Raw genomic sequence first — 14,750 nt, 5'->3', positions numbered from 1 at the left:
CTGAAAATAGTCACGTCAATCTTTCACTGGGAGATTTTAGATGGTGAACAACACTTCTGTGCATAGAACCCATTCATAACACAGTCTACATCAGCTCTGCGTGACTTAGAGTTTTAAACACATAATACTACCTGTCTACAAGAAATACTTCAGCCATGGTGTCGTCCTTCCTCCAGTGTGCAAAACTCACTCCAGTATTGATTCAGGATTTTAGCAAGTGTGCAGGTGAACGTGCTAATGGTGGATCTGTGTGAACGGGTGTGCAGTTGTACAACTCTACATTTGCTGACACAGTTTGGGCTACTCATCAGAATTAGGGGAATTATCGGCCTGATAATCTTTAATTGGATGAACATTTTGTCTTCTGCTTCACCCAGAATATAAAACACATATAAACACGTTTAGATCCTTTAATCAGTACTATTGGAGTGTGAAAAGACTTTCAACCAGCACAACTAAGCATGTTTCTGAAGACAATCACCTACTGCACCTTTAATCTGACTGAAGTCATAATCGAACACCAATGCAATTAAGGCATGTGGAGTATTCCTATTTAAGTCACATTACTGAAGTGCAGTACAGGCATGCAGGACTTTTGTGATAGGATAGGATAGGCTATTATTGATGTATTCTCCACACCTACTGTATCAGTCCAGGACCACAGACACGTACACACATCTCTAACTGCACAGTGAACTCCTGGGCCCAGTTTAAAAGAATAATAATCTGGATCAAATTGGTCGAGATTTGGAAATCCCTTGTTTTATTATGCTGGAACTAATAACTAATCTATCTTCCTTCATGACTGTTTTTTAAAAACAACATTTGGTTGCATCACTGTGATCCAAATACCACATTTCAGAATTACCAAATCCTGTTTACCAGAGCCTTAAAATGGAACCAACAGTGTAACCTACTGGCTTAGCAAACAACAACAGGTAGGCTAAACACCAGTGGCCACAAACGGCCATTGTTTTAATGCATAGCTCTGAAACTCTGCACAGTTTTCCTTCAACCCTAATCAAACACAGCTAATCCAAATAACTGAGGCATTCAATTGAGCCTGAGACCTGTTTTAATGGTTCTAATTCAATGCTGCTTTGATTTTGTTGCTGTTTACCAGATCTCAAAACATGTGACATGCTTTATATAGGCTTCAGATATGAAGGAATTTATATATCATCAGTAACCATTAAGTTTGTGATAATTCACTAGGGATGGACTGATATGGATTATTTATATATATATATATATATTCTGCTTGAAGATATCGGCCTAATTTAGACATCGGATCAATAATGATAATCTTAAAAATAGCATTTATCAGCCGATAACGATGTGGCTGCTGATATATCGTGCATCCCTATAATTCACTTTGGTTAAAAAAAATCATAACTGAATCCACCCTTCTGGTGAGATCAGGATAATCCTGTTTCGTTTGTTTTTTTTTGGGGGGGGGGGGATCAAAAGGATCCCAATCTGAGTTTCGAATAATTCAAAGGTCAAATCATATGTAAGACTGCATTACATGCTCTGATCTTAATTCACTTTTCACGCAAGATTTGATGGAAGTCGTGATCCAAACTCCCACTGGATTACTTTTGAAACTGAATGCTCGTCACACACACTATAAAATAACGCTGGGTTCCACATACACATGAATCCCTTCATGTCGTTCCAACACAATTTAAGTCGATTGTTTGGTTTTTTTTTGTTGTTTTTTTTTTAAGTACATAAGACGTAAAACAATTAGGTTGTACTCCAAAAAAAGTCAAGAACTGGGGTGTTTAAACTCATTTAAATGCGTAGTTTGAACAAGAAGACCTTTATTTTTTCTGTCTGTCACCAAACATTATTATACAACAGCCCTGTGGACAGGTAATGAAATAAAAATGAAATGAAAATATTGAGGTGCCTTTTTGGTGGTGAGGCACACCATCTGTGACATCTGCTCTATTGCGGCATATGAAAACCTATAGAGGAATTACCAACCTACGTCACACATGACGTCACATGAGTTCCTGGTTGCAACAGTAAACATGGTGTTGTGCAGTAGGATGCCAAATTCGAACTTAACTTTTACCGTAGACCACACTGCTTTTAATGCCAACCGCAGACACCTTTGGCTGAAATGGAGCTGAATGGAGTGAGGACCTAATTATAAATGCTGGACTCTGCAGTTCTCATGTTATATCAGGTAAGTTGACCCTATGCTGAAATTGAATCATACACATTACTCATTTTTGATTGCAGCAATGATTTCAGCATAAACAGTTAAATATAGTGAATTAAACTGCGCACACTGAATGCTCAGAATGAAATGTAAACATGTGCGTTCACATACCCTGCCGTACAGGAGCAGTTCGCTGTCAGAATGCAGTTGTTCTGCTTGTTGATGATTACCCAGGTCTTGTACAGCTCCGTCTTCTTCCCTTGTCCTTGGCTAGGCAGAACCTCAATTTTTAGCTCTACAAAGTTTTGAATCTGGTCATCATGGAGCATTATTTCTTGCACCACACAGGACAGAATTGTAGGCATCTAAAGACTTGTAGACCTTTAACTTCTCTCTTGTAAAATCACTTGGAGTTTCAGTGAGATAGTTGTATATTTGGGGCTGGATGCTTGGTCATTTCGTCACATGCAATATTCATTGGGAGGGTGCTATCGCAAATGAACCTGTCAGACGAATGCCGCTTAATTTAACGTTAATTTTGCAGAATAACTGTGCTTATCACTGGGTGACGAGCTGTTATAATATGCTGAAGGCATTATGTACATAATATATGTAATATGTAATCAATATAACTTATTTCTAAGACAACAACTCTGTAACACATCTGATGTCATTCCCTCGCTGTAAATGCTAGCACTCTCGGTTTTTTTCTGCAACTTCGCTTTGCGTGCATCTTGAATGTTTACAAACATGGTAATTCATCTATACTGCTCATACAGGTAACTGTCACGAAACGCCAGTGTCTGACCTGTCCCTGAAAGTTTGTTCTCTTTGAAATGCCCTCCGCCAATAATGGCTCCCTCATCCACCACCTCATCAATAAAAGGACACACCATAGTTAAATTCAGAAACATGACTTTTATAAAGTTTTTAGTTAATTAACAAACTTTTCTTTGTGTTTTTTAATAATTAATCTTATAATTTGGTACAATTATTAGTAAAGTGAGTTTCCTTAAAGGGCACCTATGGTAAAAAATCTACTTTTCAAGCTGTTTGGACAGACATATGTGCATGTATGGTGTATAGACCGTCATATTGGGGTGATATAAGCACACCCAGTGCTTTTTTTTCAATTTAACAACATAAAAACGGTGGACCAATTGAAGCGGTTTTCAAACCGACCGCAACTTTACGTAGGAGAGCGGTCCCCCCGCCCACCAATATTGATTGACAGGCGCGTCATCATATCCTCAGTTTGTTGATTCACGTCCGCCATTTTCAGCGTGAGTTGAAGCGATATCACTAAAGGAACACGCTAGCTCTATTTTTAGATGCAAGGCTCATTGGGCTCAACACAAGAGCAATATTCTCCACATTATCACTCTAATCGGAATTATTGGTTGTATCTTTAGGTAGGTTTGCAAACATGTGTACTTCTCATTGAGTCTACCTTATACTTCAGCTGTTTGCATTTCTCGCGATCCCAGAAGCTCCCTGTGATCTTAACTAGCATGCGTTTTAGAATTCTAAACATCGGTTTCTATCAGGGTACACTCAAGTCGACGGCTGGGCGCCGCGGACCGCTGCAGAAACCTATGTTTAGAATTCAAAAATGCATGGCGCGACGATTCGGGAAACTTCATGTCTCTGCCGCACCACAGAGAGTGTCTGGTGTGCCGTGTCGTGGCTTCGAGCGGCCCATCCGGTGCCTCAGTCAAAGTTAATTCAGTGTGCGTGGTTATTAGTTTCTGTGTACAAGCTCGGCACTAGAAACTAGCACACAGTTGGCTGTAAAACTGTACAAAGACACAAATGATTTTGTACTCTCTGCTTGGTCTGTGTCCGAGTCGTACATGTACGACTGAATGCTGATCCTCTCACTCCTGCTCCTCTCAGTCTGCCTGTCAGACTCTGTTGCAAACGCAGAGCGGGTCAGCTCATGGCCCCGCCCCCTTGTTACGTTGGCGGGAAGCCGAAACTAATTTACATGTTAAGCACCACACCCATAAATCAGCGAGCTGTGGACACGCCCCCAACATGACACTGTTTAACACATAATAAAAAATCTGAATTGTGTTTTAAACTGAACCTAAACTGACACACTCAGAAGAACCATAATATTAATATTAAATCATAAAAAAGAGGTAAACTATGTGCCCTTTAATATTCAAGTGATAAATCATTTTGAATGTGGTCTTGAAACGCCAGTTTTTTTATTAATAGTGGTTACGTGAAATAAATGGTATGAAATTACCAGCAGGTGAGCGATAACCGTGTTCTCGTTAAGCATGTAGCAAAATTAGCTCAATTTATAAATGATTGTTAAGTTATTAATCCTGAATATTTAGAATACAATTATAGTTAATTTAACTAAATCAATAAAACCGTGACTTCGTCCGCTCATAGTTTATTCATTTAGAAAAGGAATTTTAATTCTTGTGAATTTACTGAATGGTTTAGAAGTTTTATTAAATTTTTAAAAGCTGGTAGCAAAGATCTTTACAGTTAAAGTGAGCATTTCTGTGAGGCAAATAAAGACAATCCAGCGTGGTTATAAGCTGATTTACTGACTAGTCTAACATATAACGAACACACGTACAATAAACAAAAACAGAGGAAAATAAAGAATTTGACAGAATGACACATTTCACTCTGTTCCCCCACGACAAGCAAGAACCAGTGAAACTCTCTGGGATTTTAGTCCTATTTTAATGTCATGGGATTTTGAAATAGAGACTTGCTGTGTTTCTATCACTCCAATATGACTTCCCACGCTATATCTACACACATTTCTGTCCAAACAGCTCCCAAAAGTTGATTTTGCATGCCAGACGACATTATGAGAGTGAAGCACACTGCTTGAGGCTAAGCTCTTTTTAAAAGACTATTTAAAGAGATAATAACTATGTAGGAAACCATTAGTAATCATGAGAAATTATACAAAAACAGTAGTTATGCAAGGCAGGCTAGCAAACAGCTGAGTGAATCCTCTCATGTGTTTTCAGGGTTTTTAAATGGCTGAATCTCTTGTCGCAGTGTGAACACATGTACGGTTTCTCTCCGGTGTGAATCCTCTCATGTACTTTTAGGTTATATACCTGTCTGAATCTCTTGTTGCAGTGTGAACACGTGTACGGATTCTCGCCGGTGTGAATTCTCTCATGTGTTTTCAGGGTTTTTAAATGACTGAATCTCTTGTCGCAGTGTGAACACATGTACGGTTTCTCTCCGGTGTGAATCCTCTCGTGTACTTTTAGGTTATATACCTGACTGAATCTCTTGTCGCAGTGTGAACATGTGTACGGTTTCTCTCCGGTGTGAGTCCTCTCGTGTACTTTCAGATGTACTAATAATCTGAATCTCTTGTCGCAGTGTGAACACGTGTACGGTTTCTCTCCGGTGTGAATCCTCTCATGTGTATTCAGGGTTTTTAAATGACTGAATCTCTTGTCACAGTGTGAACACATGTACGGTTTCTCTCCAGTGTGAATCCTCTCATGTACTTTCAGGTTATATACCTGACTGAATCTCTTGTCGCAGTGTGAACACGTGTACGGTTTCTCTCCGGTGTGAATCCTCTCGTGTATTTTCAGAGGTCCTAATAGTTTGAATCTCTTGTTGCAGTGTGAACACGTGTACGGTTTCTCTCCGGTGTGTATTCTCTCATGTGTATTCAGGGTTTTTAAATGACTGAATCTCTTGTCGCAGTGTGAACACATGTATGGCTTCTCTCTAGTGTGAATCCTCTCATGTACTTTCAGTCGTCCTATTAGTCTGAATCTCTTCTTGCAGTGTGAACACATGTACGGTTTCTCCCCAGTGTGAATCTTCTCATGTGCTTTCAGGTTTCCTAAATCGCCGAATCCCTTGTTGCAGTGTGAACAAATGTACGGTTTCTCTCCAGTGTGAATCCTCCGATGCCGTTTTAAATCTTCAGCTGTAATAAAAGTCTTCTCACAATCAAAGCAGAAATACTCTCTCGCACCAGTGTGGATCTTCTGATGTTGTCCTAAACTTGACTGCTGTGTAAAACTCTTTCCACATACAGAACAGGAATACGGTTTCTCCTTTGTATGAACCCTTAGATGGACCTTCAGTAATGGACCTCTTAAAAATGTTTTACCGCACTGATCACATTGGTGTTTTTTCTCTCCAGTGTGGATCATCATATGTTGTTTAAGGTAAGAGGAGAACGCAAAACTCTTACCACACTGAGTACATGTGAATGGTTTCTCTCCAGTGTGAATCGCTAGGTGTTTGTTAAGGTTTGATGAGTGCCTGAAACTCTGTCCACACTGGGTACATGTGAATGGTTTGTCTCCAGTGTGAATCGCTAGGTGTTTGTTAAGGTTTGATGACTGCCTGAAACTCTGTCCACACTGGGTACATGTGAATGGTTTCTCTCCAGTGTGAATCCTGATGTGGGAATTAAGGTGTGATGACAGTTTGAAACTCTTACCACATTGAGTGCATGTGAATGGTTCCTCTCCAGTGTGGACCACCGTGTGAATCTTATGACTGTTTTGCATCTTTCCACAGTGCAGGTAAGAAAAAAAACTTGTTTCCTCTTTTGATTAAAAATAAAAACATCCAGCCAGTAAATGGGGTGTTTTCCAGCTTTTACTAGTTCATCATCTTTGTTTCATGCAGTCTCGTTCTTTTAAAGGCCTAAAATCAAAGTAAATAAAACTATATTTTAGCATACAAAACTCTGAGCAACACAAGAGTGAAGGAAACTGAAAACATCAGATAAATAAATAAAGACAGCATTAATTAGCAGGTAAAGTTGGTTTTCTATTCACACATCATTTCAGGGACAACTTATGACTAGTGGTGGGCAAAGCGAGGCTTCATGAAACAGTCAGAGCAAATGTGTCGAAGCTTCGAAACGTTTCGAAACCCCACTCTACGATGACACCTAGAGGTCATTTTTAAGTATTGCACTGGAACAGCTTAAGCAAAGCACAGTTGAGCAAATTGAGGTATTAAACCCCACTTTCTCAGAGAGAATCCACAAGTGATTTAGTGGAGCGGTTAGGGTTTCTGGCTACCGTGTGGGGATACTAGGTTCGATTCCAGACTGATGAAGCTGTTTTGAAATGCTTTAATATCCGTTTGAAATGCTTTGTTCTTGTATCGTTTTGTTTGTGAGTAAATATGTCTTGTTTTGGTCATAAAACAGGGTTGTTGCTAGATCAGACATGGTTGTGACCAGAAGTTAACAAGAATTATTTATATTACTCAATAAATTTCCCATTGTATTTTATTAACATATACCCAAAACTTAAACCCAACCATCACAGTACTGTAAAATATTCATTATTCTTTTACAGTGCTAAATTGATGGCGTATCAGTAGCTGTATCCTATCTAGACTACACTATAAAACAGTAACATTATTAAAATACACAAAATCATGAACTCTGAGTATTTATACATGTCGGGATTCGAACCCTTCATCAATTGAAGCTCAGTAACATCATGCACACGCACTGTCCACTAGGCTATATGAGACACGTTGAGCAAACCCTGTTGGTCAAAGGCAGATTCGCCAGGTCTCGAAGCGCTTCTGAACCACTTTGGTCACGCGACCAGGTGTTTCGAATCACTTTAGTCACGTGACCTGGGCGTTTTGGATCATGCTTCGGTGCAGTGTTTCGAAACACTTGCGCTTCGGGATCTCGATACCGTGTCGAAACGTCAGTTTCACGTCAGCCATCCCTACTTATGACATGCTCCTTATATTGTTTACCACGATACATTGAGTATTAGGCTTTAAATCACATGCAAGTATGACTTAAAAACAACATTAGCATTATTTAACTGACTAAACAATGCTGTACGTTGTTACAGTAGAGATACAAATCAATTAATGACACAGATAACATTAGCAAATGTGAATAAAGGTAAAATTGTTTCCTAAATACTATGTAAACATTATTAAGGGTACATTTGGTTTTATATTCGCACATTCTGACTTTCGCCTTAATAATATAATTTCAGAAAAGTATTATTTGCAAATTCCAAACAGTGAAATCATATTAGCAGCAGCCAATGAATATCAAAGTACAACACTGTTTACAGCCAATAGTGCTAATGTTATTTTGAAGTCATACTTGCATGTGATTTCATTTCAGGCCTAATATTCAAAGTAAGTTAAACGTAAGTCCCTATATTGTTTACCATGGTAAACAATATAGGGAGCATGTCAAGTTGCCCCAGCACAAATATCTAAAACCAACTTTACCTCAGTGTAATCATAAAAGTATTAAGTATTGTTTACAGTTAATAGTGCTAATGTGTAAACATTTAACACGAGTAAAATCACATCAAACCGCGGGGTAATCGGCTACAAAGTTAAACATATCACACTCGCGAACGTTACAAAAGTCAGATATAATACACTTACTTTGAAATAACGCACAACACCCGCAACAGAAGTATAATTATACATGAATCTCCAAAGTTTGCCAGCGATCCAATTCAAACTCCATCTAGCTCATACACTCAGCGCCGGGAGCGGAATATTCGCCTGTCTGTGGCACAGCGAATGCTGATGGGCTGCTCTTTGTTGCTTAGCGAATGCTGATTGGCTGGCTGTGAACGCTTTAGCGAATGCTGATTGGCTGCAGATAGGATACAACTGCGGACACGCACATCAATATACTGTAGCATGATTTTTGAGATACTGCATAACATTAATTTATGTTTTAATACTGTTTTAGTACTGTGACTGTTAGGTTAAGGGTTGTGGAAGGGCTAGACCTACAATTAAATACAATTTATTTAATAAATAACATAAATACTACTCGGTACAGCTACTGTATTTGCATTACTGTGGCGGTAAGGCGTTAATAAACTACAATAAATGGCACATTTAACAAATAGAGCGACAAGTTGGCTCAGTGGTTAGCACTGTTGCCTCACAGCAAGAAGGTCACTGGTTCGAGTCCTGGCTGGGCCAGTTGGTGTTTGTGTGGAGTTCGTATAGGGTGCTCCGGATCCGTGTGTGTGTGTGTGTGTGTATTTCCCAGTAGCTTACTGGGTTGCAGCTGGAAGGGCATATGCTGGATAAGTTAGCGGTTCATTCTGCTGTGGCAACCCCTGATAAATAAAAGGACTAAACTGATGGAAAATGAATGATTAATTAAGTAATATAAATAATTTTCGTTACTCTCGTTAAGAAATCTCGCAACCGAAGCAACAACTGCAAAATAGAAAGGGTTGTGGTCCGAATGTGGCTTAGAATGAATGTTTATGCTGTAATTATTATTATTTTTATTACTTTGATGGGAGTAATGTGGGTTTCTTTAGATTAGATTAGATTAGATTAGATTCAACTTTATTGTCATTACACATGTACAAGTACAAGGCAACGAAATGCAGTTTCGGTCTAACCAGCAGTGCAATAGCAGCAAGTGCAGGATACAGGTATAAGTTATAAAGTGCAGTTATAGAAAAACTATGGTGATATTTACAGATGGATGTACTATGAACATTATATACAGGTTGTATTAGCTATGAACAGATTTACAATAAATGAATATATGTACAGGATGCTATTAATAGCAGAAGTGTGCTTACAGATAAACATAATTACAAATGTCCATGTGCAGTGGGTATGTCCAGTTCAAGTAAATGAATCAGTGCAATGAATATGTGCAAACTTTAAATGTGCAAATGTTAAATAGTGCAGTGATTGTGAGGAGTATAAGTTAGAGGAGTGTGGGGGGTGTATTGGGGGGGCAAAAGAGTCAGTGAGGGGCAGAGTTCAGAAGGGAGACAGCTCTGGGGAAAAAGCTGTTTCTCAGTCTGCTGGTTTTTGTCCGGGGGAGCCTGAAGCGCCTGCCGGAAGGCAGGAGAGAAAACAGTCTGTGAGCAGGGTGAGAGGCGTCCTTAAGAATACTGCGTGCTCGGCGCAGACAGTGTTTCTTCTGGATGTCCTCAATGGCTGGCAGTGTAGTCCCTGTGATGCGTATAACATATACGAAAGGGTTTACCTTACATATTTAAGGGTTTATCTTACAATAACCCAAATAATTAACATATATTTTACATTAATGCAATCACACATATCGGTTTGTTACTTTAATATGTTATAATGAAAATTATTTAACAGTAGCCTATGATAAGCTGTAGTAATTTAAACAGCCGCATGCTGAAGTGGCTGCATTTTTTCATACACAGAAGTGTTTTTAAACACAATACTTAGATTTGATATCCACGTGACAGAAATGTCATTCATTGTTGAATCTCTTATTATTATAAGTTATTATTATAACTTATTAGTAAGGAGAACAATACAGACCTGTAGCCAGCCTAGTGAAAGGGTTGGGTCTTTTCTCTCTAAAAGTGCACCGTTTTGCAGATATACTTCCCCCTTTTTCTATTTAATTCTGAGATTTAAATACTGCGTTTTAGTGACATTTTAAGCACTATTTTTAGCTGAATTAGCTTGTTGGGTGGTAATCATAACCACACTTTTAAAGTACCAATCTATTTCCTTAATTTTTAGAATAAAGAAATGTGAAAAAAGACTTAATTTTGAAATACAAATTTATTGGATCAAATATTAGAAATCCGATTTCCCCCACAAGTCCAAAAACGTGTAGTACAGGTGAATTGGGTAAGCTAAGTTGTCCATAGTGTATCTGTGTGAATGAGTGTGTATGAATGTTTCCTAGTGATGGGTTGCAGCTGGAAGGGTGTCCGCTGCATAAAACATATGTTGGATAAGTTGGCGGTTCATTCCGCTGTGGCGACCCCAGATTAATGAAGGAACTGAGTCGAAAAGAAAATGAATGAATTGTTGTCAGATAGGGAAAGCTGTCTGCAAACTGAGCATGCAAATATACACCACTTTGTTATTAGTAGTTGTAGTAGTAGTGGTTTAAAAAAAGTAATTACTTCCTGGAAAATATGACCCTTTCTCTTTGGGAACGAATATGGGACAGGCTCAAATCTGAAGAAACTTAGTATAATGTGATGTAAATGTTCAGACCATTGTGAAACTTTGACCAAACTTATTTATATTTATATTGTGGACTAAAAATAAAATGTAAATAAAGACAAACACAGATACCCATGTCCTGGGTCTCTTTATTTACACATTGATGGCCCATTAGAGATGGTCTTTATCAAGAGTGAGAACGGCCATCAATATTCATGACAAAGCACCCACTTTCTGTGTCTCAGTTGTAAATCAAATGATTTACATTTAAAGTGAATGAGTAAACAGGGCGATTTTTAAATACTTTTGTGGCAAAAGTTCTAACAATGATCAATTACTTAACAAATCAAGCTATATAGAGTGTAGTGGTTTGAAAAAGACTTCACTCCATTACTGATAGTTGTTTTGCATGTTTGTCATATTTTAATGTTCCAGATCATTAAACTTATTTAACATTGGTCAGGTGTGTCGACGGGAAGTGATGTTGCCTCACAGCAAGAAAGTCGTTAGTTTCAGCCTCAGCTGGCTTAGAAACTATTTCTGTATAGAGTTTGCATGTTCTTCCAGTGTTCACATGGGTTTCCTCCGGGTGCTCCAGTTTTACCCACTAGTCCAAAGACATGTGCTATAAGTGAATTAGGTAAGCTAAATTGTCCGTAGTGCATGTGTGTGAATGAGAGTGTATGGGTGTTTCCCAGTGTTGGGTTGCAGCCGGAAGGGCATCCGCTGTGTAAAACATATGCTGGATAAGTCCCGCTGTGGCGACCCCTGATTAATAAAGGGACTAAGCTAAAAAGAAAATGAATAAATAAAGTATTGGTCAAAGACAACACAAGTAAACACATCATGCAGTTTTTAAATAAAGGTTTTTAATATTGAGGCAAAAGAAAATCCAAAACCACATTGCCCTGTGTGAAAAAGTGTTTGCCAGAAAACATCTTGAGCAAAGGTCCCGTTGCTCATATCAAATCCCTAGTCTTTCACACTTTAGGAAATGTAAACATTCAGGACGTGCCATTAGCACAGCCTGCACTAAAAGGAGGCAGGAGATTACAGATGGCAACACCAAGTACAATGCCAATGCCACCTTGAAAAACATGCCATGAGCTGGATATGAACCAGGATTGCTGCGGCCACAGCGCAGAGTACTAACCACTATACGATCACGGCGAGCTACTGCACCTTCACTCTCTATCATATGTCTTTGAAAATGATGGGGCCCCCAGGGCAGTTAGTAAGCACACACTGCCATTTTATTTTTGTTGCTTTTCCCTACCAGCACATCCCTTTTCCCAAGAAACACTAGAGTTGCAAACAATCAAGGAAGGTCAAAAGCTAAATCCTGCGCAGGGCCTGGTGGTAGTCGACAGAATTCGAACCTGCGCGAGGAGACCACAAGTGGATTTCTAGTCCATCACCTTAAGCACTCGGCTATGACTAAAGAGCGTGCTATTTTTGAGGTGCTCTTGCCTGGCGCATTGGTCGTGCTGCCAGATGACATGTAGAGCAAGCAAGAGCTCACCAGCAACAGATGTCGCTCTACAAAAGTTGGCTTACACGCCCAAACAGGGACTTGAACCCTGGAACGTTAGAATAAAATGGAGAGAACAATGGAGAGAACTAACCACCATACTATCACAGTGCACTAGCAGACAGCTACTGAGTGTCCTTTGTAGTATGTTCCTCCCTGTGATATGCCCCTTCCTGTTCAGTGAGCACAAGCTGTTGTTTTTCCCCTCCTACTAGCACAACGCTTTTCCCAAGAAACACTGGAATTGCAAACAATTGATGACTGTTGCAATTTTAAAATGGAACAGGACATGGACGTAATCAGCAGGACTCGAACCTGCACGAGGAGACCCCAACGGATTTCTAATCGATCGCCTTAAACACTCGGCCACGACTGCAAGACTGCCTGAACTGCCATGTCCTTATGCCTAGTACACATGTTGTGCATCCAGATGAAACTTACAAAGAAGCGATAGCTCAGCGGCAAAAGCTGTGGCTCCACAAAAAGACCCTAACCCGCCCGAACAGGGACTTGAACCCTGGACCCTCAGATTAAAAGTCTGATGCTCTACCGACTGAGCTATCCAGGCTCAATAGCATCAGCCTACAAGTAGGCAATGTCTAGGGTTGTGGTCGGCGCAGACTTTTAAGATGTACAAAAGTTTACCGTGAGGTGGGGTTTAGGCTTGTGGTTGGTGTAGATGTTGCTAAAACACAACAGGTTACTGTGAGGTTGGGTTCATGGTTGTTGTAGGTATAAATCCTGCGCAGGGCCTGGTGGTAGTCGACAGAATTCGAACCTGCGCGAGGAGACCACAAGTGGATTTCCAGTCCATCACCTTAAGCACTCGGCTATGACTAAAAAGCGTGCTATTTTTGAGGTGCTCTTGCCTGGCGCATTGGTCGTGCTGCCAGATGACATGTAGAGCAAGCAAGAGCTCACCAGCAATAGATGTCGCTCTACAAAAGTTGGCTTACATGCCCAAACAGGGACTTGAACCCTGGAACATTAGAATAAAAGTCTGATGATCTACCGACTGACTTATCCAGGATCATTGGGGCATTAGCTTAGATTTAAGCGCTTGCGACGTGTAAGAGTCACAGCGTGCACTAAAAAGTGGAGTGTACAAAACAACAGGGACTTGAACCCTGGACCCTCAGATTAAAAGTCTGATGCTCTACCGACTGAGCTATCCGGGCTCAATAGCATCAGCCTACAAGTAGGCAACGTCTAGGGTTGTGGTCGGCGCAGACTTTTAAGATGTACAAAAGTTTACCGTGAGGTGGGGTTTAGGCTTGTGGTTGGTGTAGATGTTGCTAAAACACAACAGGTTACTGTGAGGTTGGGTTCATGGTTGTTGTAGGTATAGACATCAGTAAAACACAGTAGTTTGGACTCCATGTCATGTAGGAGACATTAAAGAGATCAATGACAACTTCAGAAGTTCTTTCTGTTGTTGTGGCTATAAATGGAAACTTAGCCATTGAAAAGATTCCTTCCATGCCTTACTAGCGTGACTTAATCAATGCTTGTCTACACAGTATGCTGGCATCAAAGGTCCCGTTGCTCATATCGAATCCCTAGTCTTCCACACTTTAGGAAATGTAAACATTCAGTACGTCCATTAGCACAGCCTGCACTAAAATGACGCTAGAGATTACCAATGACAACACAGAGTGCAACGAAAATGCCACCTTAAAAAATCTGCCATGACCCGGATTCGAACCGGGGTTGCTGCGGCCACAACGCAGAGTACTAACCACTATACGATCACGGCGAGCTACTGGACAGCTGCTGGATATTTACTCGCTGTCATATGTCTTTGAAAATGGCGGGCCCCCAGGGAAGCTAGCTAACACGTGCTGCCATTTTATTTTCGTTGCTTTTTCCTACCAGCACATGCCTTTTCCCAAGAAACACTGGAGTTGCAAACAATCAGGGAAGGTCGCAAACTAAATCCTGTGCATGGCCTGGCCGTAGTCGACAAGAGTCGAACCTGCGCGAGCAGACACCAATGGATTTCTAGTCAACGCCATAACCAGTCAGCCACGACTACGAAGCATGCTCATTTTGAGGTGCTCTTGCCTGGCGCTTTGGTCGTGCTGCCAGATGACATGT

The 14,750-nt window shown here is 40.2% G+C and overlaps 1 protein-coding gene and 2 non-coding genes across 3 annotated transcripts; all 3 read right to left on the bottom strand.

Annotated features, from left to right (window-relative positions):
• Window positions 1–4,735: 4,735 nt before the first annotated feature.
• Window positions 4,736–6,702, bottom strand: LOC130241935 (zinc finger protein 658B-like). Its single transcript, XM_056473930.1, has one exon. The coding sequence runs from the start codon at window positions 6,700–6,702 to the stop codon at window positions 5,140–5,142; it is 1,563 nt and encodes a 520-aa protein (XP_056329905.1). The 3' UTR covers window positions 4,736–5,139.
• A 6,446-nt stretch (window positions 6,703–13,148) lies between these two features.
• trnak-uuu (transfer RNA lysine (anticodon UUU)) lies at window positions 13,149–13,221 on the bottom strand. The gene has a single exon. It is a non-coding gene; the product is annotated as a tRNA-Lys (tRNA).
• A 1,116-nt stretch (window positions 13,222–14,337) lies between these two features.
• trnah-gug (transfer RNA histidin (anticodon GUG)) lies at window positions 14,338–14,409 on the bottom strand. Its single transcript has one exon. It is a non-coding gene; the product is annotated as a tRNA-His (tRNA).
• Between the last annotated feature and the right edge of the window lie 341 nt (window positions 14,410–14,750).

Source organism: Danio aesculapii, chromosome 15, assembly GCF_903798145.1.
Source record: "Danio aesculapii chromosome 15, fDanAes4.1, whole genome shotgun sequence".
NCBI lineage: Eukaryota > Metazoa > Chordata > Actinopteri > Cypriniformes > Danionidae > Danio > Danio aesculapii.
Note: the sequence above shows the minus strand (reverse complement) of the source record. Positions and strands in the feature narration are given on the sequence as shown.

Bases quoted from the DNA above. Each gene is read 5' to 3' on its own strand.
- LOC130241935 (XM_056473930.1), bottom strand. From the start codon at position 6,702: ATGCAAAACAGTCATAAGATTCACACGGTGGTCCACACTGGAGAGGAA.